General features: G+C 41.8%; 1 protein-coding gene across 2 annotated transcripts in view; it reads right to left on the reverse strand.

Moving 5' to 3' along the window:
- Positions 1-551: 551 nt before the first annotated feature.
- Positions 552-27,039, reverse strand: part of LOC136438588 (C-Maf-inducing protein-like) — a 43,098-nt gene continuing 16,610 nt past the window's right edge. The window contains exons 7-20 of one of the 2 annotated variants that reach the window (XM_066433456.1): positions 20,579-20,641; positions 20,059-20,139; positions 19,462-19,565; positions 18,171-18,275; positions 16,337-16,954; positions 15,566-15,631; positions 15,313-15,339; positions 11,778-11,826; positions 10,417-10,647; positions 9,249-9,437; positions 7,956-8,102; positions 7,102-7,207; positions 5,198-5,268; positions 552-4,881 (exon numbers count right to left, since the gene is read on the reverse strand). In XM_066433456.1, coding sequence (XP_066289553.1) covers positions 4,828-4,881; positions 5,198-5,268; positions 7,102-7,207; positions 7,956-8,102; positions 9,249-9,437; positions 10,417-10,647; positions 11,778-11,826; positions 15,313-15,339; positions 15,566-15,631; positions 16,337-16,954; positions 18,171-18,275; positions 19,462-19,565; positions 20,059-20,139; positions 20,579-20,641 — 1,911 coding nt within the window. In that variant the 3' untranslated portion in view covers positions 552-4,827. Of the gene's footprint in view, positions 4,882-5,197; positions 5,269-7,101; positions 7,208-7,955; positions 8,103-9,248; positions 9,438-10,416; positions 10,648-11,777; positions 11,827-15,312; positions 15,340-15,565; positions 15,632-16,336; positions 16,979-18,170; positions 18,276-19,461; positions 19,566-20,058; positions 20,140-20,578; positions 20,642-27,039 lie in introns of both variants that reach the window. The other variant, XM_066433455.1, reaches the window with a different exon arrangement.

Consider the following 27,039-nt stretch of genomic DNA (forward strand, 5'->3'; position numbering starts at 1 on the left):
CTTGAACCGAGACGAGGGGGGATACAAGCTCAGCCACGTTTGGGATTGCGTTCTCGCCGCAAAAGTGCCACCTACATCGGCTACTTATAGCGATGAGAAGCAGTACTCCAGTCAGAAGCTCTGAAGAAGGTGTCTGACAGACACCGAAATGTCAGCAAGTGAGATTCCTAGTTGTGAAAAAAGAAACTCCAAATATCCTATCATATAGCATGCTAATATTGCTATATCTCTCCTGGTACCTTTTACTCAAGATGGTATGTTATAGGGAGGGGGTTAGGTCTTCACCAAAGGCCAGGGGGATTGTGAGTAAATTTCGGAAGAGATTTGGACCCATGAATTTCTTATACTAAGTTTAATATGGGATTAGATTCTAAATCATTGTAAGATGGTGTAATCTTCCTTTCATAATTGCAGATTACGTACATTTAGGTACAAACTGTCAACCCTATGGGAGAGAATACACTGCTTCTGTAGTGCTTTTCACTCTGCGTGATTTCCAAGCAATGCAAAATCGTTTGTGAATGCAAAAACATTTGTGACAACAAGCCTAGTCATTTGGATGTTTGTATTTATTAGGTCATTGATAAACACTTACATGAAAGCTAGCATGAGGTGGAAAACTGCACTGTTCTCAACATCCTTTACGAACAAAAGCAACACGACCTCACCGTCTTACCAAAATGATACAAATCCGTCCAAAATATCATTGCTTTCCTGTACACACTGACTTCGGTTGGTGCAAAGATTGACAGGACACTGGTACCGTGTTCTTCCCGGTTAGACTTCTATTTTGTTATGGAAAACATCACAGTGAAGAGATAGATGACATTGGGTAATATGGACAAGGTATTATTAGTACAATGGAAAATAGTGGTCTTTATAAAAGAAGTGTAGACGTGCTTTAGTAGTAATGTTCAGAATAGAAACATCTGTAGCAATGTTTCTGTCAGAGATGGACATTTTTTAGAGAGAGGGATGGACGTTGGAAGATGTCTGACCAGGAATGATACATGTCAAAGGCCCAGTAGCCATGTCAATGGAGGAAGAACGCCTGCACACAAGTCCAAAAGTAAATCTTTGTCAGTAAATTCTCACACAGTCTTCATTTGTAAGATTGCACAACAGAGTATGATGACAAGGCAGGCAATCCGCCGACCAGCTTGCTTGTAGGTGAGTTGTTAAAATACAGTACATTGCAGTACAACTTAAAGTCCTTCCTGAATTGTAATTATAGATTCAAACCAGCAACATCTTCATCCATAAGCACTTTTGGACCACACCAATTTAATTTCTTGGTTAACAGATTTTTTAAGTAAAATTTTAGCACAAGGACATCATGAAAACAGAAGGCTGGGATGAAAACTTGCGCCTGACCCTGTTCACTCCCTGAAACTGTGTGCCCCAAAGTACTAACTTTCCTCTGAGATTCTGTTTTCATGTTGATTTTCCAATCTACCATTTTTTTTAAATTCCGTTAACCAAGAAATTGAATTGGTGTGGCCTTATAGACATATTCAATACATATTAAATGAATGAGATTTTGCGTTGTGGAATACTTTGCACAGCAGCAGATTCAGCACAGAAATATCGTGAAGTGTATAGAGTACATCAAGATGTTTCCTATATCAAGTTAATGTGCAAGGAAAATGATATCATGCTTGATAACTTACAACACTAGCTTCTGAGAGGGCTTGCTTGCTGCTGTGCAAAACGTTGACCATATCCCTCCATCTGCTGATGACACATACTGCTTTATAACATCATTATTGCCAAGCTTATGAAATTGAACAGTGGACTCAGGAATGTTCAACAAAGCAAGATAAGGATTCCTAGCTTAGGCCATACCAATTTAATTCCTTGATTAACAGATTTTTATTTTCCAAAAAAAATTTAAAAAAAAAAAAAAATTCATGAAAACAGAAGGCTGGGCCAGCCTTCATTTTTCCAGATTTTTTTTTCTAAAGTTTTTTTTTTTTTTTAAATAAAAATCCGTTAACCAAGAAATTAAATTGGTATGGCCTAAGGATTCCTAGCTTACAAAGCATGCTGCCGAGAGGCCAGGCCAACAGGTGCTTTTGCCATGACTGCTAACAGATTTGGCACACTTTACTTTGATCCAAACGAGAATTGATTCCAAAGTTATTACAACCATCTATGTAGTAAACAACCTTAGGTGACAGCGAAGGATTTCATCTGTTTGAGACATGTCAAAGTAATATTCCCAAAAGCAAGGCATCTCATCTCAGCACTGGATGACAAGTACAGAAACATCCTGTGGTCATCAATCTCTCCATACAATCCATGCAGGAAGCTAGCTCTCATGGTACGGCACAACTGCACATGGGATGGACCACTACCAACACTAGGCTGGTGGCCTAAAAAGGGACTATTCCATTCTAAAAGTCTGGTGGGGGAGGACTGGATTACTTTTTTTCTTCTTGACAATGATTTTGATATCTGATTCACCCTTTTTCCTTCATTTCCTGATTTGTGTTTCTCATGATCATTTAATCATCTACACTTGTCATCTTAGGTCTAAAACGATTTTTTTTTTACAATCCTCCATCACGGGTAATTATTAAGATGGAATGGTCTAATAAGCATAACAGTGCAACATGGAGAGAAATAAATTCTTATCAGCATTTTGAACATGTCGAAAAAAGCTCCACTGATGCTGTATCCTGTATATGACAGCACACGAAAAAGTCACAAATAAATTACATCTCCATTTCTACAATCATCCATTATTATTAATATTCACATTAACGGTCGAACCACTGTGCAATGGTGGGGTGAGTTTCCGTTGACACAAGTGAAAGTTAAACACAGAAAGATGACTGTCACATATACATTATATCTGGTGCATCGGGCATTCATTCACAGACTTTGCCCAACTGTATACATACTCTATAAAGAACTACAGACCCGTCTTACGATCACTTTTCTACAGACATGGAAAACGAAAAAAACAACATCACAACTGAGAAACAAGCTGACGTAACTTCCAGCACTCTAGGAACATTACATTTTATACTAGAAGATTTTTTTTCTCCGGCCTTCAAAAACATTCACACACAAGTCTTGTTTAAATTAACATCTCACAGACTGTAATAAAAGTTCTCGGACAGTATTCAAAGGTAAGTCACATTTCTTCACATCTTGTAAGAGGAGACTTCATGCCTTATCAACTTCTCCAGCCAACAAGCCTCTTCGTCTAATCACTATCATGTATTAGTATACAAAGATAAAGTCATATTTCTGTAACTAGGCAACAATGTTCTAGTATGTGTCTTCAATCTAGGCTGCTATTCAAAACTGCCTAAGTTACAGTCAATTTACGCTACAGTCTTCTCTCGAGAATAAATAAATAGTAATAATTCACTACCTTTTCGGGATGCACTGTCCCATAGATTTTTCTATACAAATTATTTCACTGCTGGTTAAGAATTATTTAGATGCAACAGTTTGACACATGAACAAAAGGTAGGCCAGTATTCTGCACCCACAGTTGCTGGGTGGGACCCCTCAGCGATCTGTAGTTGCCAAGAGAGATGACCACATATGGAGAATGTAGATCAGGCACAGAAGCATACAGTACATACTGTTGTATTTCTCCCTTCATCATCATATTCATACTTAGGTCTCCCACTACATTTTTGTTTTGTGTGGAGATAGTTCTTATATTTTTAGTGCTATTTTCTGATTGTGGTTGTTGTTGTTGTTGTGTCTCTTGTTCAACATATGCCAATGCTTGTAGCATTAGACGTACAGTGTACAACATAAGCATGTTTGTTCTTACCACAACAGCAGACCAGTATGACGGTGTCAGCTTCTTTCCATATGATCTAAGGCATGCCAATGTTGTTGGAACCCAATCTTTTGCAGCAAGGGAGAAATATGCAATGCAACCATGCAACCAACACAACACAAACCAAACATGGTCAATTCGTACAAGGCAACTACAGGCCCGTTCCAGTTGTAAAGTCATCATCATTACAATGTTTGAACAGAACTGGAGGATCCGGTACAAGGCAACATCTGAGAAAAAAAACGGAACATAACTCTAGACTACTACGCCCTGTATCACTCCATGTTGTTCTGGTCCTAACTAATACAGGTACACGAACACATGGTTTCCACCTATCAAACAACGAGTAGGTTTGGCATTGGTACAGGTAGCTTCATCTGGAGTTTAACACGGTAGACGTACGTACGCCACGTCAGCGAATACATTGCAACGATCTGATAGCGAATAGGCTCCTCCGTTGTTGTGTCACTTCTCTACAGAGTGTAGTACTTGCACTTGTCGATTAACACTGATTCAGAAGAAGTTCTCTGTGACTTGTTGGTAGTAAACGTGAAGAAGACTATCTAGTCTAGTAAGAGATAATACCGATTGACTTGAACATTGGCCAGCAATGACATGTCTGATAACAACTCTTCCTCCATCTGATTTCAAATTCAATAGACACTGGACATATCAGTGAATACAGGTAGAACAATATCTGTCAAAGTAAATTCTCTGGAACCATATAGAGATCTGTATTCAGAAATACTGCCCCATGGTAGGGCTTAAGCTTTTTTCCAGTCACCAAGGTGCAGTCCAGTATTATATAGAAATGGCAAGAGGATTTGGAGGTTCGCTACGTCTCAAACAAAGATCTGCACTGGGAGACTGCAGTCAGACACTTACACCACACCGACAGTCCCTGTTCCATCTGTGGGGTTTCAACTTTTCCAACATCTCGTCACCACGGATGGCAGGCCCCAAAATCTGGCCGCAACTCTTAAAAACAACCTCCGTTTGGCTTGGTGGACGGCCCCTCCTCACCAGGCGTCTGTGTATCTGATGTCCATGGATCGGAGTCCAGTCAAATTCTCCTGTAGAGAAATCAGATGTTGTAAACGGCAGGAGTGCCAAAATTTTTCACCTTGGATCTTTTAGGTTTCCCTGTTACTGTAAGTTGTGGAATGTCCGTGGTGGTTTCATTTCTGCAGTTTTCGCAGTGGCCTCATAAGGCAAAATCATAACACTGCAGATATGTGTTTTGTATTGATGCCAGATTTACTACAGAATTGTTTCAACAGCGAACTTAAAATGCTGGAAAAATTTTCCCTCCTACGGTGAAAATTACTACCCTTCAAACACACAAGTATCAACATATCAAGCAGGCTTCAAAGTAGGAATTTGTTTTACCTTCAGCAGCTCATAGGTGTCAGGGCTGAGCTTGGTGCTGTTCAGGTTCAGGTGCTGCAAACTCTTCATTGCTATAAAAAAAACAATAACAGACACCCCTTAGCACGATTGTTTGCATGCACACTATAAAAACCTTACCATACATACCACACTACCCTCCCCAATTCAAACTGCCACTTCTATCTAGTGCTGCGTACCTAAACCCCGGACCTGATCTGGAATGGACCTAATGTTTAGGTTCAAGTCCAAAAAAACCTAAACATCTGGAAACAAGTCCGGACTTGAAACAAACTATCTCTCACTTATACTCTCCTTTTTGTTTCAAACCATCTTAAACCTTCCTTAGATCGTGAAATTTGCAATGAAAAAATATGAAAACATTGCTGTTTTTGTGTTAATAACTGAACTTTTGTGGTTACTACTGACTGTACAGTATATATCAGTTCTGTTCAGTATAAATATATATATAATTTTGCATGTATTGTATTCAAATTGCATGTAAAATATATACCAATATGCAATTTTACATGTTACGGGAAAAAAATACCGGTCTCTCCATCCCAGGACGGAAAATTGCTTGTTGGGAAGGAAAAAATTTCACCTTGTCCATTCCAAAATCTGAACTTTATGTCATGAAATTAATAAAAATGTATCTTCGTAAGCTTAAAATGACCAATTCAACAACGAAAATTCAAAACATGGGCTCTCAAACTGAGTGGGACCGACAAAAAAACTTCAAAGCTCAGCCAGGACACAGCCGTGTACTGGAACCATGGCGTTACCCCGGCAATCTGGTTCTAATCATGCCCAGGCGTCCCCAGCATTAGCGCTGGGGGTGAACAGTGACCACAGTAATATGCCAAGGTCGCAGGAAACACAAATCAGCGGCGACTGAGGGGAAATCTAGCCGAGTGTGACAGCTGGGTTCAGCTGAGGACAGACCTACTCCCAAACAGCCTAAGGACATTTTAAGGTCAAGGAAGTTTTTTCTACATGAGAGGTTTTTCCTTTTATATCTGACTCCTAGTTTCTCTTACAGAGTCAAGTCCATACATCATTGTCAAAGAGGCATTTATAAAATGCAACAAGTCCTTTTGAATTCCATACTTCCCATCCAGACCCTGACAACCAGAGATTGTGCAACACAAGTTAAAGTGATGAAGAAGTATGATCAATAACCACTGGAATATACATGTAACATATTACACACTTACGTGGCTTAGGCCTAAGAAAGTTGTGTCTCCGTTTACCCAGCTGATCCTTATAAAAGCAGACTCTAGCCTTTTTTTGGTTGACCACTGCCAAGGGACATCAAAATCTTGATCTAACATCTGACTGATGAAAACGTTGTATTTGTAAAATTGTTTTCAAACATGTTCTTCTCATTTCTGCTACAACAGAAGATTGTGCTTGACAATGTGTATCTATATAATTACAATATGATGTTGATGCATCGTTAAACTGCCTAAATATAATCTAAAAAAAGAAGAATATCGCAAATTACCAATGGACCCTAATGTTTTCAGGACCATAACTGGAAAGAGAACATTAACCTTACCCTTGCTGCCTAACTCTGTAACCAATCGGGAATTGGGTGCCAAATGGGTACCTCAGAGTGCTAAAGGTTATTTTTGCTAGGTGTAACACACTTAGGCCACACCAATTTCTTGGTTAATGGATTTTTTTGGTAAACTTTTAGCATGAGGACATCATTAAAACAGAATGCTGGGGTGAAAACTTGCACCTGACCCTGTTCACTCCCTGAAATTGTTTGAACCAAAGGACAAACTTTCCTCTGAGATTCTGTTTTCCTGTTGATTTTCCAATCTAGCATTTTTTTTAAATTCTGTTAACCAAGAAAATAAATTGGTGTGGCCTTCTGATCCCCTGATTTGCTGTCTGACCTTTGATGGACTCCAGCCCCTTGTCGGTGACGGGCGTCTCACACAGGTTCAGCACCTGCAGCTTGTGGAGGTGTTCAGACAGCAGGATCAGCCCCGCATCTCCGAACTGGGGAAAAGCAAAGCAGTTTGTTTGTTTGTTTGTTTGTTTGAACCTTTGTTTATTCATGATAAGCTCAAATCAGCACGCAGGGCGCTTTTCATTGAGGTCATGAGGAAAGAGGTAAGGGTCAGATACAGTATAACAGAGAAAAACAGTCATTTGAGTCCTAATAACTCTATCAACATATATCATTACATACTCATGGTACAACAATATACAATATATGTGACACAAACACTTTATGTGGCTTGAGATGTGAGCTCTACAAAATGCATCATCATCATCATCGGTCTGCCTCATTACGAGGTGCAGCAAGTGAATTTATTCTCCAGAACTGCTTGTCATTCATTGGTGAGAGAAGTTCATGTCCTTTTTTCGTTATTCTGTTCAACCACATACATACATACATACATAATAGTACATACAAACAAGCCCTACCAAAAGCATAACCTTCTTTGTGAAGGAATTAAAGATGTGCACATTGTAAAACCTGTAGTTAGGCCACACCAATTTAATTTCTTGGTTGACAGATTTTTTTTAATCTTAGCAACAAACAAAATCATGAAAACAGAAAGCTGGGGTGAAAACTTGCACCTGACCCTGTTCACTCCCTGAAACTGTGTGCACCAAAGTACAAACTTTCCTCTGAGATTCTGTTTTCCTGTTGATTTTCCAATCTAGCATTTTTTTAAAATTCCGTTAGCCAAGAAATTAAAATGGTGTGGCCTTAGTTCATGACAAGTGCTGTACTGACCTGAGTGGACCACAGGTTGAGGTACGTCAGGGTGGGCAGTTTAATGAGATGTTCTGCACATGTACTGGTCACCTGGGTGAAGGCCAGGCTCAGGCTCACCAGGTTCCCAAACGACCCGGAGCTCAAGATACGCACCAAGTCCGCATCCTGGGGAAACAACATGGTCTTACGGTTAGGGTTGTTGACATTGAAGATAAAGGTTCAGACTTCGAATCCCGGGCAGGCCAAAAAGTTGTGCAGTTGGGAAAGGTACTTTATATCTATTTCCTCACTCAACGACGAAAATGAGTATCTAGTTTCGGTTACAGGCATCCTCTTGGATAGGACATAAAGCCAGAAGCCCAGTGTTTGAAGAAAGCCAGACCTCAAGCACGTTAGAGAACCCACCACACTTAGGCGCGCTTTAGACCTACAATGTTATACAGTCGTGTGATCATTGTCGTAGGCGACGGTTTTCTTTAGACACACGGTCAGGAAATATCACGGGCCCCCCGCGGCACAGAATTCCATCGATGTGCGCGTGTGACCCAAAGTGACCTCTTGCGCTCAAATTCAAAATGGCGGGGGAACCGCTTGTTTTCGTCAAAAGATGAAGCTTTTACTGACTTTGCAACAACTGTTGCCCTGCAGATGAGACGTTGAGAACGGTGCTCAACAAAGAAAGAGATTGAGGCTGGTACAGAGACGGACGGGATTTAACCCGAGTTCGTGGCCGCCGGGGATGTCCCGGGGATCGAGGAATAGGGGCATACTAGAGAAGTAGCCACTTGTAGCAGGGCGTCGCGCCGGAATAACCGGTTTCGGATGAGAAAAATATGTTTCCATTGCTGACTGCATGCATATTTACTAAGAAAACGAAACTTTCCTTCCCGGACAGGAAACAGCACGCTGTATTAGCATATCACCCACTTACGTCGCCGGCGACGATTCTTCTTTAGACGAGAAAAACACAGCCACAGGCCCCCCCGCTGAACGTCGTGCGACTGGGTCCGAGGTGGTCGCACGACATTTCGAGGATTTCCCGTTTATTGCCGTCGTACGATTGTTTTGATCGTCTTTAGACGGCCAAAAAATACCGTCGCCGGCGACGTCGCCCACGACGATGATCGCACGACTCTAAAATGTCGTAGGTGTAAAGAGGCCCTTATTGGAAAGAGTAAGAGTCAATCCCGGTGTGAGTGGATCAAACCTTCAAGTCCTGGGTCTTATACAGCTTGTACATACTGTACAAAGCAGGTAAGTTACACCTTAAGCCAGTTTATCGGTTATGCCAAACAATCAAGTGTTTTGTACCGTGGACTTTGATGGCATGGTGAGGCAGGTGGGTCCTCCTTCCTTCTGTAACTCCCGTAGCTGAGACTGCTTCTGGCACAGGATGCTGTACATCATCTGTCCGTAGTCGGTGCTCTCCAGGGTGGCGATCAGCTGAAGCTTCAGGTCGTTGTCTATGACTATGTTCATCTCCAGGATCAAACAGAGCACCTGAGGGGAGGGAGAGGGGGGAGGGGGGTAGAACAAACTACTGGTTTAGCCATGGAAACATTTTCAAAGAAAGAGTTACTCTTTAGTCTGTTTTTCTTTATATTTACAGTTCTGTATCTTCCATATGCTGGTTACTTTCACAGTAGAGTGACAGGTAGTGATCAATGAAGACATGTAATGTCAATCAGGAACTCATTTGCATAACCAATGCACTACAATTAAACAAGACATCTGTAATCCAAGAAAGTTAACCATTAAATCTCAGTTCTCTTCATGGGGATAGGTCCAGCTTATACCTAGAAAGATTGCAATTAGAAAACGAGCCTCTTTCTTGACTCTGGATAGAAATTGTCAAAAAAGATGTACAGGTATTTCATGACTATATTAATCATAGAGTTTCATTAATCCAATAAGCTGACAGTTTGGAAGACTTTTGTTCATTTATTAGTATTTATTATTATACAAAAACAGACCAAAAACAACACCTCACCATAAATGACCTAGACTGTCTGATTCAGGACTAATTCCACCACCTCTGACCTGTTCTTCCTGCCACTCAGGCAAGTCTGACCTTTGCAGTCAGCTTCCCACTCACTAGCTGTTGCTTACATAACTGCAGATATACACCAACCCACACACCGAAAACATACTGTAATTCTTGTTACTTTCACTGTAACTTTATGTTCAGTTTTAACGGTCATCTATGTATCATGAACTTATCATCACCATGAAAAAACCTGTTGTTATACTCCGCACACCGCAATGATTCAATTGTCCACAAGCCTGCCTGGCAATTTCCGTAAGGAAAGATCCTACACTAAGACGTCGTACGTACCTTGATCAGTGTCTTGTCCCCACGCTGGCAATTTCAGTAAGGAAAGATGCTACACTAAGACGCTGTACGTACCTTGATCAGTGTCTTGTCCCCACGCTGGCAATTTCCGTAAGGAAAGATGCTACACTAAGACGGCGTACGTACCTTGATCAGTGTCTTGTCCCCACGCAGTGCCAGCAGCAGACACGGTCCTCGCATCTCCTCCTTCATGAGGGACGTGAGGAACTTTTTCCGTTTGTTACAGAGGCAGTTCATCAGTCTATCTACCACGGCTGAGAAGACTTCGCCCTCGTCGTTACAGGTGCTGGAGCCCGGGCAGAAGATGTGGAACCACCCGTCCTTCCCCTCGCGCACGGGCAGGATCATGCAGTGGACCTGCGCAGACAGACATATATGTAGAAGGTCTATCTCCTACTCAGGTACTACTCTATGGAATAGTCTGACACCAAACTTGAGAACGGCGCCTTCAGTTGCAACATTTAAAAATATGTAAACATATACATATAAAACATATAAAAACAAGTAACTATGAACTGACTATGATTACTGAATATGGAAATGATGTTACATCGTCTACTTATTTTTATATGCTGAATATGATTATGGAATACTGATTGTAATGTTACCTTTGTATAAAAATTTATGTTCTATTTTCCCATGGTACGTTGAAAGGACCCCTGACCTCCTCCCTTGAACTCTTGAAAAACGGCCTTGGCCGAATGAGTGTATGTTTTGCATACTTTCAAGGTTAAATAAAGGTTGAAAAAAAAAAAAAAGACATGCTCATGTGTAAAGTGGTAGTCCACTGTGTTCTACTGCTACAGCAGTCTGGACACCCTGCAACTGCAATCAGGCCTTCTTCAACTCTCTTTCATGTGTAAAAGCCCATTCTCATCCCATATCACACACTCTTGTATTAAGTAGATTAGCCTTATGGAACTGTTGTTATGTATCAGTAGATACCATACTTTGTACCTTGTACAATTGTTGTGCAATAAAGTTATTATTGTGTTCAGGGAGGGCTTTCTCCTACGCAGAGCCTCGCCCACGGCCTATACAATATACCTTGGGGAGGCCCTGCTAAATTGGGCTGAGGTTTCCGCTTTTTGGAGGTGGCCTCTAACCAGCTGTCAGCCAATCAGAGAATTACCTAAATGCTTTCTTTAGGTAAAGCCAATTGGCTGTCAGCCGGTTAGAGGACACACCCACAAAAGTAGTAACCTCAGTCCAGTTTAGTACGAGCCTCCCTAAGGTATATTGTACAGGCCGTGGGCGATACTCTGCATAGGAGAATGAGGAAGGGCTGTCCAGGAAAATAGGAAACAGTCAGGCAAGACAACAGTTTTAAACTAATGCCACCTATCTTTTCATCTCCTTTGAAATTCCAGTATGGCCTTGGAAAATTGACAACTAAAAGTAGTACTACAGTCTATGTACAAAACATCTCAAGACTGTTACATTAAGTTGGCAACAAAGCACTAAAAATATTAAAACAATTCCCCTACCTCACATCTTTCATCTCCAGCAAATGTTAAAATCACATTTCTCATGTGCCTGTCATGGGAGAAAAAAATGATTAGTGCATACCCATTCAGACATTCCAAGTAATGCAATCATCATCATCAAGGCCTGAAGTTTTACACCATCCACGCAAGAACCGATACATATAAACACTTTCACCGTACTATCCACCAATGGAATACCCTGCCTGGCACGGTTGCGACGGCTCCCACCGTTGAGTCGTTCCGTGCCAGGCTGGAGGCCTGCCCGCCGTACCCCGGGACCTCAACTCCCCCCCTACTTTGCCCCTGAAGGGGCTATTTGGGGGTACTAGCAATGTAGATGTAGATCATCTTGGGTTAATAATGCAACATAAGATGTTTGATCCCATTTTCATTGGTTCATCAACATGCCAAAAATTAAATGTGCGGAAGTGTAGGGATTGGTAGGTTGAGCTGAGGACACATAACAGAAAGACTTAAGAAACTCAAACTTCATCTCAATCCGTTTCAGTCATTTTTACACTGCACCATACACATACACGTAAGCCTCCATCCTAACTAAATCAATTATTGCTTTTCCACTATAGGTAATGCTTTGTATGCTGTTTTGGGTTGTTTCCAGAATGCAATGTATTCTACAATTTTTACCTTTGCCGAGAAGGTTATGCAGAGGGTAGCGTTTGTATGTGTGTGTGTGTGTGTGTTTGTAAAGAAGCAGAATAACTTCAACTTCAACTTAATATACCCCCAGATAACCCCGCGAGGGGCAAAGTAGGGGGGGGAGGAGGTCCCAGGCTAAGGCGGGCAGGCCTCCAGCCTGGCGCGGAAAGACTCAACGGTGGGAGCCGTAACAACCGCGCCAGGCAGGGCGTTCCACTCGGGTATGGTGCGAGGGAAAAAAGAATATTTAAATGAGTCTGTTCGGGCGTAAAGTGGTTGGAATTTGAGCGTGTGGCTTCCCCGGGTGCGCCCCTGAGCTGGTTTCAGTAGACTATCTGTATTAATATTGATGTGGTTATTAACTAGCTTATAGAAAAAGGTGAGACGGGCGTTCCTCCTCCTTTCAGAGAGAAGGGTCCACTGCAGGTCATTGAGCATTTGTGTCACGCTGCTAGTCTGCCGGTAGTCATTCAGAGTCACTCGGGCGGCCCTGCGCTGGACGGCCTCCACCGCCTGTATCCCTTTGGTGGTGTACGGGTCCCAGACGGTGGCACTATATTCCAAGTGGGGCCGCACCAGCGCTTTGTAACAAGTGGCCTTGACCCTAGATGGACAATGGGTCAAATTGCGCCGAATGACCCCTAGTACCCTGCCGGCTTTGCTAGTGGCGTAGTTGATATGGGTGTCCCACCGCAGATCATCGGACAGTTGTACTCCAAGATAGGGGTGGGACTTGACACCGGTGAGGGCTTCTCCACTTAGGGAGTACTGAGTTAGGATGGGGTGCTTTTTACGGGTGATATGGAGGATGTGGCATTTAGAGGGATTGAACGACATAAGCCAACGATTTTGCCAATCTGTTAGTGCATCAAGATCAGACTGTAGACCTTGTGCGTCAGAAGGCGTGCTGATAGTTCGATAAATCAAGCAATCGTCGGCAAATAATCGAACGTGTGAGTCTACGGAGCTGGGGAGGTCGTTAATGTACAGTAGAAAGAGCAAAGGGCCTAACACTGTACCCTGAGGGACTCCAGAGGTGACCCTGACAGCTTTAGATGTTCCGCCGTCAAAGACAACCCTCTGGGTTCTCTCTGTTAGGAAGGCCCTAAACCAAGACTGAAGAAGGTCAGAAATGCCGTAGTGCTCGAGCTTGCTTAGCAGCCGCTCGTGGGGCACGGTGTCGAATGCCTTGCTAAAGTCAAGCACCGCGACATCGACCTGTTTGTTATGGTCAAGATTGTTGGCCAAGTCTTGGAGGGTGAGTACCAGCTGGCTCTCACAGGACAGACCCTTCCTGAAACCGTGCTGCGCCGGGGACAGAACGCCATGAGTGTCAAGATGTTTCATCATGTGGCTGTGCACGATGTGTTCGAGCACTTTGCCACAGACCGATGTCAAAGACACCGGCCTATAGTTGGAAGGCATTGTTCTGTCACCCTTTTTGAAGATTGGAGCGATGTTAGCTGTTCTCCAATCCTCAGGTACGTCTCCCGTAGATATTGATTGGGAGAATATTGTCTGTAGTATTGGCGCAATTTGCTCGGCAACAGTTTTCAGGAGGCGAGGTGGTATTCCGTCTGGTCCTGTGGACTTGCTGGGATTAAGACTAGAGAGCTGTTTGGCTACCCCCTCCACTGAGATGTTAAGGGAGGGGATAGTTGGAACTACGGATTCGCCAAGGGTAGGAACGGTAGATTTATCCTCCCTGGTAAACACTGACTCAAACTGGGCTCCCAGTGCATCAGCCTTTTCCTGGGGGTCAGATGTTAGCACCCCCTGGTGTCTTATGGCCGATGCACCAGTAGAGTCCTGTCTGAGAGATTTGACATAGCTCCAAAAGGCCTTGGGATTATCCTCGATGTTTGTCTCAAGGTAGTTGGAAACATAATCCCTATGGGCCTTCCTAACTCTCTGCTTAACTCCCTTCCTACACCTCTTGAACTTTGCCCAGGCTTCATGGGAGTTGGATCTCCTAGCCTTGGAGAAGAGTTCAGACCGCTTACGAAATGCTTTGCGAATCTGGGGTGTTATCCAAGGTTTGCTAGACTGTGGCCTCACTCGTTTCCTGGGAACATGCTTATTGGCAGCACCACTAACGGCTGCCTTAAACAGCTCCCAGTTTTCTGAGGCAGTATTATGCTGTGCTTGGTCTGCGAACTCACGACTGTATGTTACCATATCCTGCTGGAGTGCATCGATGTTGGCTTTCCTCCACAGGTATATGAGTCGGTCTTTCGTGTTTGATGTTTGGGGCTTTACTTGAACGTCAATCAGCGGGATGTCGTGATCGCTGAGACCTGGCAAGATTTTGACTCTCTCCACTAAGGTGGAATTTGTGGTGAGAAACAGATCCAGGGTGTTCGAAGTTTGCCCTACAGTGTGAGTTGGTTCGCAGACCATTTGTTCCAGACCGCAGTCATTGGCAAGGCTGATGTACTTGCTCGTGAGACTGGATGGGTTAGGGGCGATGGTATTTGCTACGGGGTTCCAGGTCGCATCTGGCAAGTTGAAGTCCCCTGCTAGCCAGATGTGGGCATTGTTGTTATTAGCCCGCATTTGCAGCACTGATCTTTCTAGTGCTGCAAAGTCATCCTGACCAGCCTTTGGGGGGCGATAGTAGGCCCCGATGTAAATGGACTTACTGTTAGCCAGCTGGACCTGGACCCACGTCAACTCGCAGGGACATTCCGGTTCAGGGTGGTGGGTTGCAATGATGTTGGTGGACTGGAGAAGGCCTGGATGGATTGTCTTGATATTTTTTTTTAAATATGGTGACTGTATAATATACATGACCTTCTCTATATCAATGTTATGTTTCTTATACATTACTACTTGCATAAATCTTTCTGGGTAAAAAGGAATTAAATGCTCTACTTACTTTGCAAAAGTATCATTTGTGAGTGCCCTGCAGATAACAACAAAAGGCATATTACAAACATATTCTGTAAGTATGACATTACAATCCATATAAATCATCTTACATGTTCGAAGCAAAAAACTATCAAACATCTCTTACATGTACATTTGTTCCCTTTCTTCTAAAGAAACAAAAAACAAAAGATCTAGCAATGTTTATCATGTTTATTCAGAAGAACAGGCAAATACAACAAGGATAGTAATGCAGAACCTACCCCTTGGGGAAGGGAATTGGATGCAACAACATAGCAAGGCCTGGTCTCCAATCTTCATACGTCGACCTGAAACAATGTAATAAGTGATCATCAGACATTGTTGTTTATTTTTGTTTATTCATTCGCATATGTACAAGTGTTTAAAACAAAGATATACAGGGCAAAAAAAAACATGCAGGGGGGGCCAGAAGCCTAGGTAGCTTCTCTTGGGCCTCCCCTCGAAACTTGACAATAGGAATTATATCATATATTGTACATAACTCAAAACTAAGGAAGACTTATACCATAAACCTTAATAAATGAATAGAAATGAATAGGACTTCATCCTATCTTTACTAACATAAGACATTCTGAAAAATGCCTCCACGCCTGAGACGTCGCCAAAATGTTACAGAATGTCCGAAGGACTTGTACTTTTACAAACAATTGGGAAATATTGGTATGAAGGTTCATCGGTGACAGTAATCAACATATTAATAAATTTACAAACTTTCTCTGTACAGAAACAAGCTTTAAACCTGTCCTCTGGTCCTTCTCAAGTTCATTTGACCCACAGCCTACATCACGTAACATGAGCGAGCAGATACCAACTGCCTGTGACCTTTGACCCGGTGCTGAAGTCACACTTCTGCTCAGGTCAAGTGACGTCAAATAAACTTGAAAAGGACCAGAGCAGTGATGAAAAGGTTTCTGGCAAGCACATTAATTTCTGTACGAAAATAGCGCGTAAATTTATCAATAAATCGAGAAATATTTGGCTTCTTTACTCACATTTCCTCCAAAATGGTGACAAAGCACCGCGTGACTCTCTCCGCCATGACCTTGTCGGTTATGAGAAGCGACTTGACCCGTAACACTCCATTCTTTCCACCGAGTCCAGTGACAGGCACCATTCTCTGAGGGTATTGCAACTTTGGGGCGAAGTGCAGGTTTCCGTCTAGGTCCACATTTGGTCTTTTTGGCCTCGTACCAATTGTGTATCCAGTGGCCCCAAGATCATTGTAGTCCATGCGTAGTTTCACCTCGTTTACCGCCACATCGCTCTTTGTCCCCTGCGAGTTCACAGATTCGACTGAACTGTCCATGTTTGAGTCTTCTCTGCAGTGCCCGTTTACTCTTCCCTCAGCTCCGCTGGACTTGTACAGTTCATTGTTCAACACTCCGAAAGCCTTCCCGTTGTCCACCAGACTGTCCATCGAACTCATGATGTTCGGCCCGTAAATTTTCCTCTTCTCGTCCGGCGTGTACTTGGGGCTGGTGTCTCCCGGGTAACAGGCGCGGGTGTTGAAGGTCGTCTTCCTGCCGCTACCGGGGGTTTGGTCATCGCTCTCCAGGCTGGACATGGAGCTACTCGTGGAGGAAGGCGTGGCCTTATGCTCGGGGATCGTGCTGTGATGAACACCGAAGTTGAAACTTAAGAAGGGGAGCAAGAAATGTAAGCGGGTGAAGGTTAGTAAGTTTTGCCAAGGTTCAGGCGCTGGAAAACCACCGAACACGGTTCACGACACAGCCACAGCAACCACTGGTCAGACAGGCAACAGTACAGAAGGCTATGGAAGAACTGAGTAAAGATATGGATCAGTACAGGTGCACTTTAGCACGATGTCATTCCTGTTTTAATGATGCAGTGCTAAACTTTCTTCCAACACTAAGGTATTCACGGATCAAATTTTCAATGTCCACTGTTGCCTTTTTCAGGATCAAAGAAGGCGACAGTGGTCGTTGAAAATTTGATCCGTGAATACCTCAGTGTAAGAAGAAAGTTTAGCACTGTATTATGATTACTACCAACACAGATGAGCTTCCATGATCATTCCTGTTCTATTTGGGTCCAAACCATCAACTATTAAAGATGCATTCAACTTGATATCATATAATTCAACTTAACAGCTCTGTTTGCAACTGCAAAACAACTTTGACCTGGTAATGTTCTAAAAAATGCTAAGCAATAATGTAGATGGCAAACTCAACTAGTTCTACCACCTCTGACCTACACTTCCTGCCACTCTGACCTTTGTGGTCGTCTTCCCACTTACTTCCTGTCACTCTACAGACATTGTATTCAAATAACTATGAACACACGCCAAACAAACAAACACACACAAAAAAAACATAGACATCATACACTGAGTCACGAAATTAGCGGACTGACAAGCTGAACAGGAATGACATCAAGAATATTCCATTTTGAAAGGATTAAAAGGGTTTTTCAAACAGAAGGAATAGGGAGGGTCAGGAATAATGAAATAAAGGGGAAAAGGAAGTCAAAAACTGTTCCCGACTACCCGCCATCATTCCAAAATGAAATAGCCATCATAAAAACCATTCTTAGGCCACACCAATTTAATTTCTTGGTTAAAGGATTTTCATTTTTGATTTTAGAAAAAAAAAATCATGATAACAGAAGGGTGGTGTGAAAACTTGCCCCTGACCCTGTTCACTCCCTGAAATTGTGTGCACCAAAACACAAACTTTCCTCTGAGATTCTGTTTTCATGTTGATTTTCCAATCTAGCATTTTTTTTAAAATTCCGTTAACCAAGAAATTAAAATGGTGTGGCCTGAGAATGGTCATATTTATGAAGTAGAAATGAATGTGAACTTACTGATATACACCATCCTCGAAGCAGGAGTATATGGCTGCCAGGCAGACTGACACCAGGTTGTACAGGACCCGGTGGTGGGGACATGCGCTGGCAGGGCCGTGCATGCTGCAACAAGAACACACCAACAATGTCAGCTTCAGAATCAGACTTCTTTGCAAGAGGTATTAAGGAGTCCATCTACATCCGGGCTTTACAACCATACCTCAACAGAGACGGAGGGCGCCATAGACTTTTTGCAACACATGATCCACTGCTCACCGCGTCACGTGTCTCATCTGCATAACGTGACGTCACAGAAGCAGTGGATTGCTCATTCCTTGACAAAGACTGTAGCTTATCAGTCGAAAATATGGGTAAGTCCAATTTTTTTGTGTTGGTGTTTACTGCTTAAACTCTATTCAGAATGACTCTACCAACACAGATGAACTTTCAGGTGAACGTCAGCTTCGTCGATGAAGGTTAGACATATGATTCGCCAAACAGCAGTTACTCAAGCAACTAGATACTATGATTTTGGAAACTGTCAGATGTTTCAAGTAGCATCCACTACTTTTCGCCAGTGACACTAAGCAAGATTGTCGATCAGAAGGTTTATCAGCTTCCTTTCTACCCTCATCAAGAAGGTTATGTTTTTGGTAGCGTTTGTTTGTATATATGTGGTTGAATAGCAACAAAAAGCTATTAATTGATTGCCATGAACTTTGGTACAATGTATGTGGTGAGCTTTGCCCTACCAAAGAAATGATTAGATTTTGGGCCCCCTGTCGGCTTTCCTCAGTACTACAGAACCTCCGGTTTTGTCATCCTGTGTTTTGTTCAACCTACAGTTACAATTTTTGGGTGGTAGATAACCCTTGTGTACAGGGAAATAAACATAAGTTTAGTCCCACTAGCAGCCTCCTTTGAAACTACAGGGGCATTTTAGTTGCAGACTTTGAAACAGCATAGGTCAACAAGGATTGAATGGATTTTCATCATTATTTTCCAATATTCTTGATAACACTATTGATTTCATTTCTAGAAAAAGCCTTATCTGATGCATCTGGAAAAAGCAACAACATTAGAATGTGGTTTAGATAGTATCTATCTTTGTAGCCTCTACCAGGCTCCAGAGGCGGCTGGAAACAGTAGAATGGGCCAAATAGACAGAAAAACATGCCAAAGGAGTTAGACTGCTATAGGGGTACAGTTTGCCATATTGGATGCTCTCGCAGTAGCCGACTCCCTTAGCATACTAATCATTCTATTTGGCCAATTTCTACTATTTTTCCAGCCATCTGCACTAGTATACCTTTTGATGAACGCCTTGACTGAAGTGGTTCCATCGTTCTGTGAGTTCAGGGCTAAGATGTAGTCCTGTACAAACATCCGCAGCCGAGGGAACTTGCCAAAGTCCTGGAGGTCAAAATACGCAATCAATCAATCAATCAATCAATCACTCACACACACTATCTGGTTTAACGTCTTAGCAATCATAAAAAATGCACCTGGAAACAAAAGGATCTTCATTTGCTTGAGTAATGCCTCTTAAAAAGCGCAAACGATCGGCCGACGAGTCTGCGAGGTCTAAATTACATTTAATACGCACAGTGTTATCACAAAGGGTCACCCTACTCTTCTCGATAAGTGTGCTGGGCTCTTTTACGTGCAGAGGTTTACGCCTGAAGCTCCCTCATACACAGGGCCGCCGGCTTTATGTGACCATCCGAAATGACGAATGCAATCCCTTACAACATGCCCAACCTGCAGTCGACCCCTAGGATCGAACTCGGGCCCTAGGATCCACTGAATTTGATCCAGATGGCGAAGCAGCGGGGTTGCGTTACCGCTTGCACCACGGGGACATGCACAAAAATGTGAAAATCTTAGAAATTTGACATCTACTTACCGAAGTGTGCTTCAAGATGCGTTGGATGATGGGTGTAAAGATACTGGTGACAATCTCAGATCGGGGAGAATCCCGGCAAATCTGGACACACACACAAAAAGGATTTTAGTCAGAAACTTTATTTCAGTCAATCATATCTACATAAATACTGCTTTTCAGTAACAATTTATTGACTTTCAAGAAAGTTGTGTGTGATTTTCAAGGGAGTCACTATGATGCCCTTGAAAATCACGTTGTGCTAATGGTGCCCTTATACTTATAGTGAAGTCTTCAAATTAGGATTTTCAGGGATTCTATTTTATCTATAAAAGGAGAACGTACATCATTTTACTTGAACTGTGAAAATTGCTAATTAAAAAACCTTAATAGAAGAGACTTTGTGATTCAATATCGGAGTGAAGTACCTAGTTCAAGTGCTACATCCTGTATATCTAGATCTTACTGCAACACAAATGAGTTAAAAATAGTGAATGTGGCATATGGTGGAGTCATTCTAAACAATTGTAAGGAGGTTGCCTACCTTACTGAAGAACTCAGCTATCTCGATGGAGGGTTGGTTATCCTCAAGCAGGGGTGCCATGTGCTGTAAGCAAGGGGGACAAGACAATGAGTACATCTTAGATTTTAAGATATTCACAATTATGATTTTAAGTTTGCAGTTTTTGCAGTGACCTCTTCATCGCAAAATTATCACATTTGCACAGTGAATGAATGAACGAACGAATGAAAGAATATTTTATTTTCATGTCCTGCGACTTTATAAAGTCGCCCGGCCCATACGGACTTATAGGACACCAAATTGAATACACAAACTTGACATAGGATAGTGTTGGTAGAGGTACAGTGGTAAATCATATATAATAATCATAGATAAATAATAATAATAATAATAATATTAGATAACACAAAATGATATGAATATACTCTTTCTTTCCACTGCAAACCATTCACTGCCTTTTCACACCTAACTGCAAAATTTAGTCCCTGTAAAATTAATCCAATCTTGAGTATCATGTTCCTGTTAGTCAGACACCTCTAATAAAAATACCCAGCTAGCCAGTCTAAGCAATGTGTTCGTCCATGTCTCCATAATATCTTTCATTCTTGTTACCAATATTTATTGAAAGCCGCCTTCTTCTTTGCTCTTTTAAAAAAAATAGAGACTTGATCACTTTAACATCACCGATGCCTTTAGATGGCTTTATAAGATAAATGAATAAGTCAAACAATGCTTTCTGAAAACAAAAAAATGACAAGAAGAAAAACACTCTTTTCAAATCTGATAAAAATTGTACCGTTCAATAATCACAATAGTTATCTACATCCAGTTCTGGTAACCTCATGCATGTAGGAGAACCTGTTGTTTCGGACCAGGGGGTAATCTAAATCAGGAAAGAGGGGCGTTGCGCCCTCTTGTTTCAGCCCAGCACCCCCTTGTCGAATTCAGATTTTAGCTTAATCCCCAGCATACAGTGTTCCCTCAACGATCAATTCTCCCACGAATACATAGAATTCACTCCCTCGTCTGTGTGTGCTCCCTCTTGTTTATTTTTTCTAGAAAAACCCCATTTCCCTATAGTCTTTTTACTATTGTCAACAAGACAATTATGTTTTTGGTAGTATTGTTTGTATGCAGTTGAACGACAGAACTCAAGAAGCTATGGATGGATTGTCATGAAATTTGGTATGTGGTTAGGTATTGTCCTATGATCAAAGAAATGGTTAGATTTTGGGCCCACTGGCAGCTTTTCTCGGTTCTGCAGCGCAACTTTCGGTTTTGGTATCTTGTGTGCTGGACAAACTATGGTAATAATTTTTGGGTGGTAGGTGATTCTTTTGCACAGGAGAAGTGACGTAAGCTTTGGCCCACTGGTTTTCTTTGAACTGTCACTAACATGCTTACAAACATACGCTGTTTGAGTTTAATAACACTTAATGGCCTGTGTGCGTGCATGTTACGTAGCTGTTTCAAAGTGTTTGTGCCAAATGTTGAGGGTGAGTGAAATGTCAAAGGCTGCTGCTCTTTACTGCAAAGAGTCACCGCGGGCGATTGTGGATTTGTATGGGCAGTGTGCTTTAATCCGTTACTTCAACTGATTGCTTCTCTTTCATTGCAAACAAACACCCACACCTTTGATATTATAGATGTGACATTTAATTTTGCATATTTATCAAAACACACTGGGTGAACCATGTCTCGATAACTGTTTTTGCCCACATTTTACCATTTTGTGGCCAACAAATCCTCGCTATGAAAAAGGGAATTCTACACAAACATTGGGGAATACTAGAAGCACCTTGTGTTACACTCAGGTATGGTAACAATTTTTCAATTACTCTTTAGGCAGAGAGCCTAAATTCTGTAAATAAACTATTTAGCATGTCAGGTTGATGAAGGTTAGTCATCCAGGTAATAAGATATGCCAAAAATAGTTACTCATGACAAGCAACTGGACAAAATCAGTCAAACGTTTCAGACAGCATCCGCTATCTTTCGTCAGTGACTAAAGAAAGATCTGGTAGAGCTAGGATTCAGATCTTTCTTTAATCACTGACGAAAGATAGCAGATGCTGTCTGAAACGTCTGACTGTTTCAATATTTTATCCAATTGCTTCAGTAACTATTTTTGGCGTATTTAGCATGTCAATTGTCAGTTGACTTCTCGATTCCTTACATGGATATATGAGTGTTTGAACAGGTGGTACCACACCAACGCTGCTGTCCTTGTCTCTCTGTACATTTTATCTATTTAAACCAATCACGACTGCTATAAATGTCTTGAATGTGCAAGATTCCTGTTGCTCTGTTCACCATGAAGCAAGCATGTTGCTATCTTTGACATTTTGACTTTAGAAATCACACATAATCAACTTGAGATGCCAGCACAGCAGAGTAACTGACCGTTTCTCGCAATCTTTTGCACGTGACAAATTTATGACACTTATGCAACTTCCTTTCAAAAAATCTTTTCACCAGTCACCTCACCTTGCATGTCCTTAAGTGGGACTTAGTTGTGTTTATATTTATTTATTTATTTATTTATTGGTTCAGCATGTACATGCCAGGGTTGCCCAACTAGCCGGAGGCTATTACTAAGGGCGAACCCATGTGTGGTCATAGGACTGTAGGTTTTGGACCATCGCACACCGGGGCATGCTCCTACTCTTTCTTGAAAGGTGTGGTGGGTTCTTTTACGTGCGTGGGGTGTTGCTCTCCCCAAACACGGGACCTCATTTAACGTCCTATCCGAGGGACGTCCCTAACCCTAGATGAGCTAGGTACTCATTTACCCCTGAGTGAAGTGAGGAAAGTCGTGTGAGTGCCTTTCCCAAGGGCACAACGTCGGGGTGCATGTCCAGACATGTCTGGGGGCAGCCCGGGTTCGAACTCGGGTCCCCTTGTTTGACAATTGAATGTTCTATCCATTACGCCACACAACGTCAATGTTAGTTGTGTTGCTTATGTAACTTGCTTGAATGACACTGATCATGTATTCAAGCAGCTAGCTTACCTCATAAAGGACACATCTGGATGGACCCACCCTTATTTAAAAGCCACTTGAAATAAAAGTACATAGATGGACATGAAGTAGCCGATCATCCACTTTCCTACAAAAAATAAGACTGTCAATTTCCCCCCATGGCCAGCTGTTAACGACTTGAAAAACTACTTTTGCTTCCATATGCCGTAAATGTTGACATTTTCGCAGTGGTTTAATGTTAGCGGTTTTTGCGATGAATTCTTCACCGCGATCTTAAAAACACAGCGAAAATGTTTGTTCTGTCTTCTGCCCGCCTAGTCCCCATTGTTTCAACCATGAACTTGCAGGGCTCGAAATACTGGGTGCATGTGCACCTGTGTGCACCCAAAATTGGAGCTGTGCACCTAATTTTTAACTGTGGGTGCACCAGTGCACCTAGATATTTTTGTAAGCAATAGCCCTTTGAAAAATAAAGGTACTACTGTGCACTAGTTTACAGAATATTCTTGAAATGTAAGTATCAGAAAAAGTAATATACTGTAATTTGTAACAGTTGTACTTTATTTGATGTATTACTTGTCTGAAATTTTGATGTTAGCCATAGAATCACAAATTTTTAAGTTCTTAAGAGCGTATGTTTTGCTGGCATTCAACTTTATTTTGTGGTGCACCTAAAATTCTTTCTGTGCACCTAATTCTTTTAGTTGGGTGCACCAGTGCACCTATTTCCAAAAATGAATTTCGAGCCCCTAAAATATCCCATTATTTTTCTCCCTACCGCAAAATGAAATCCCCGCAAACTCAAAGCCATTTACAGTAAGTTCATGTTCTAGAAGGCTTATTAACTGCCACATCAGACTTCTGGGCACGTACAGGCTTTAAATCACAGGGGCCCATAAAACATGCGAGACACAACTGTTAGCACCACGCCAGACAGCCCTCCTATCTATTCCCAACACCTGTTCAGTCTACCCTGCCAGTCCTTATCAGACTGACTCATGGACATTCAACAGCCTACAAACCTCACCAAACATAACAGTTATTGAGTTAACCACTGTTAGTTACAGGTTAGCTGTTATCATCATCTTTCTTCAACTGCCTTCCATCAATGATTTTTACATCATCATATCGAACACCTTTCATTTTAGAATCCAGTATTTTTCCATGCCATTACTCTGTATTCTTACAGTTGATAAAGTTATGAATTTTTCCATAAAATGGGCAGCAAGCGATGAATAATATAAATTGTAACCAAATTTCACAACTCATTCTCTTAAGCAAATGCAAATGAATCCTAAATCAGCATCTTAGTCATCGTTTTCCACATGACAGACTCTGTTGCTGTTTTTCCTCCAACGTCTCAGCCTTACTCCATATTTAGGCCCACTTAGTCAAGAGATGAATCGATGATGGGATGTTAAAAAACCCCGGGGCAACGCGGCAGCCTCCCTACTGGTTGGAGTCGTGAGTTGGGGCCTCGCCAAATTAATCCGCTGCTCTACGCAGCTCAAGCAGATCCAAATAACCACGAGTCATAGCAACACTATCAAAGAGAGCACCCTCCGGGAAAGGGCTGATCCGTCATTCTTTGCACGAGTCCTAAGAACTGTCTGTTTTTTGTCTTTTAAGCTTATATAATGTTATTAAGTGGTGTAACTTACAGTGAATAGAAATGGTAAGACACGTTCAGAGGGTGTTGCTGGGAGAATGTTTTCCTGTTATCTTTTATTTACCGTATATTGTGGACAAGGCAGCAGGCCAGATTCTTAGATCTTGCATTTCAAAGGATTGTTTTCCAGCAACAGATTTCTTCTCATTCTTTCTCATTTATACAGAGTGCTTGTTCTTGTCAGTCAACATTTGGTTTCTTCTTTTTTGTAAATGTAGCTGTGTACATAATCATTTTGGCCAGTGCAGATTTTTAAAACCAGACGTAACAGATGACATTGATCTGATCCAGGATAGATACATGCCCAAGAGCTCGAAATACTGGGTCCATATGCACTTCTGTGTACCCAAAATTGAAGCTGCACAACTAGTCTTTGACTGGGTGCACTAGTGAACCTTAAAATTTGTGTAGGGTCACATACATTAATGTACCATTGTACACTGGTGTACAGCATATTCTTGACATTTTAATTTAAAGTGTCAGCAAAAAAACCCCAGTAAAACCTTTGTTGTAGATCTTAAAAACTTGTTTTGTTTTGCACCCAATTTCTTTCCTTGCACCAAATATTTCATTTCTTAGTTAACAGAATTTTTGAAAAATTTTAGATTGGAAAAACAACATGAAAACAGAATCTCAGAGGAAAGTTTGTACTTTGGTGCACACAGTTTCAGGGAGTGAACATGGTCAGGTGCACATTTACACCCCAGCTTTCTGTTTTAATGATGTCCTTGTGCTATAATTAAAAAAAATCTGTTAACCAAGAAATTAAATTGGTGTGGCAATTAAGTGCAACAGTGCAAATCTATTTTCAAAAATGAATTTTGAGCCCTATGTTTTCTCAAAGGGAAAGCAGTCCCCACCTTTTGTCAAGGTTTTCCCTGCTCTCTTAGTCTGAGAGAGAGTCTTGGTACCAGAGGCTTGTTACAGACCAACTCGTTGTTGCCAGCATTGTACATGGCTCGGCATGTACAGAGCATGTACTCTCACCCCGAACTACCTACCGACTAGTTTATTCCGACTGTGCATTAAGTCGGCTTTACGAGACGACAGGTGAAGCCTTCTGTGTTGACTTGCCTGGGAGGTATAATGGATGAACGACTCCAACATTCAGGGCTCGAAATTTTATTTTGGTGTGCACACCCAACTAGAAAAATTAGGTGCACAGAAAGAATTTTGGGTGCACCACATAAAATGAAGTTGAATGTGAGCAAAACATAAGTTTGACGGTACTGCCTGTCTTAAGAACTTCAATCTGTAATTCTATCCAGATTTCAAATTTCAACCAATCAATACATCAAATAAAGTACAACAGAAGGTTATATTGCTTTTTCTGATCCTTACATTTCAAGAATATTCTGTATCCTAGTGTACAAGAGAACTGTTACCCTATACAGTACAAAAATATCTAGGTGCACCAGTGCACCCACTGTCAAAAATTAGGTGCACAGCTCCAATTTTGGGTGCACACAGGTGCACATGCACCCACTATTTCGAGCCCTGAACATATATGAAATACTGCACAGGGAGGGCCCGGGGCATCTCGCATGAAGAAGGGCTTATACACGGCTTGGGAATCGTGACTGCGGCACAAGCTAGATATGACTCTCCTGCAAATTCCAGCTGCGAAACTCACATTTTTTGCTACTTCAGCAGTTTCCTTCATACTACAATAATTTATCAACATTTCACTGACTAGAAAAGATGTAGAATTCAAATAAGTAAAAAGTTATGAGAGCTTTTGTTTAAACAATTCGCAGCCATACTCTACAAGTCATCTATTTACTTTTACTTTTACTTTGCGGTAGGAGGAAAAATGAGTGTTTGAAGGTT

This window comes from Branchiostoma lanceolatum, chromosome 7, assembly GCF_035083965.1.
Source record: "Branchiostoma lanceolatum isolate klBraLanc5 chromosome 7, klBraLanc5.hap2, whole genome shotgun sequence".
Lineage (NCBI taxonomy): Eukaryota > Metazoa > Chordata > Leptocardii > Amphioxiformes > Branchiostomatidae > Branchiostoma > Branchiostoma lanceolatum.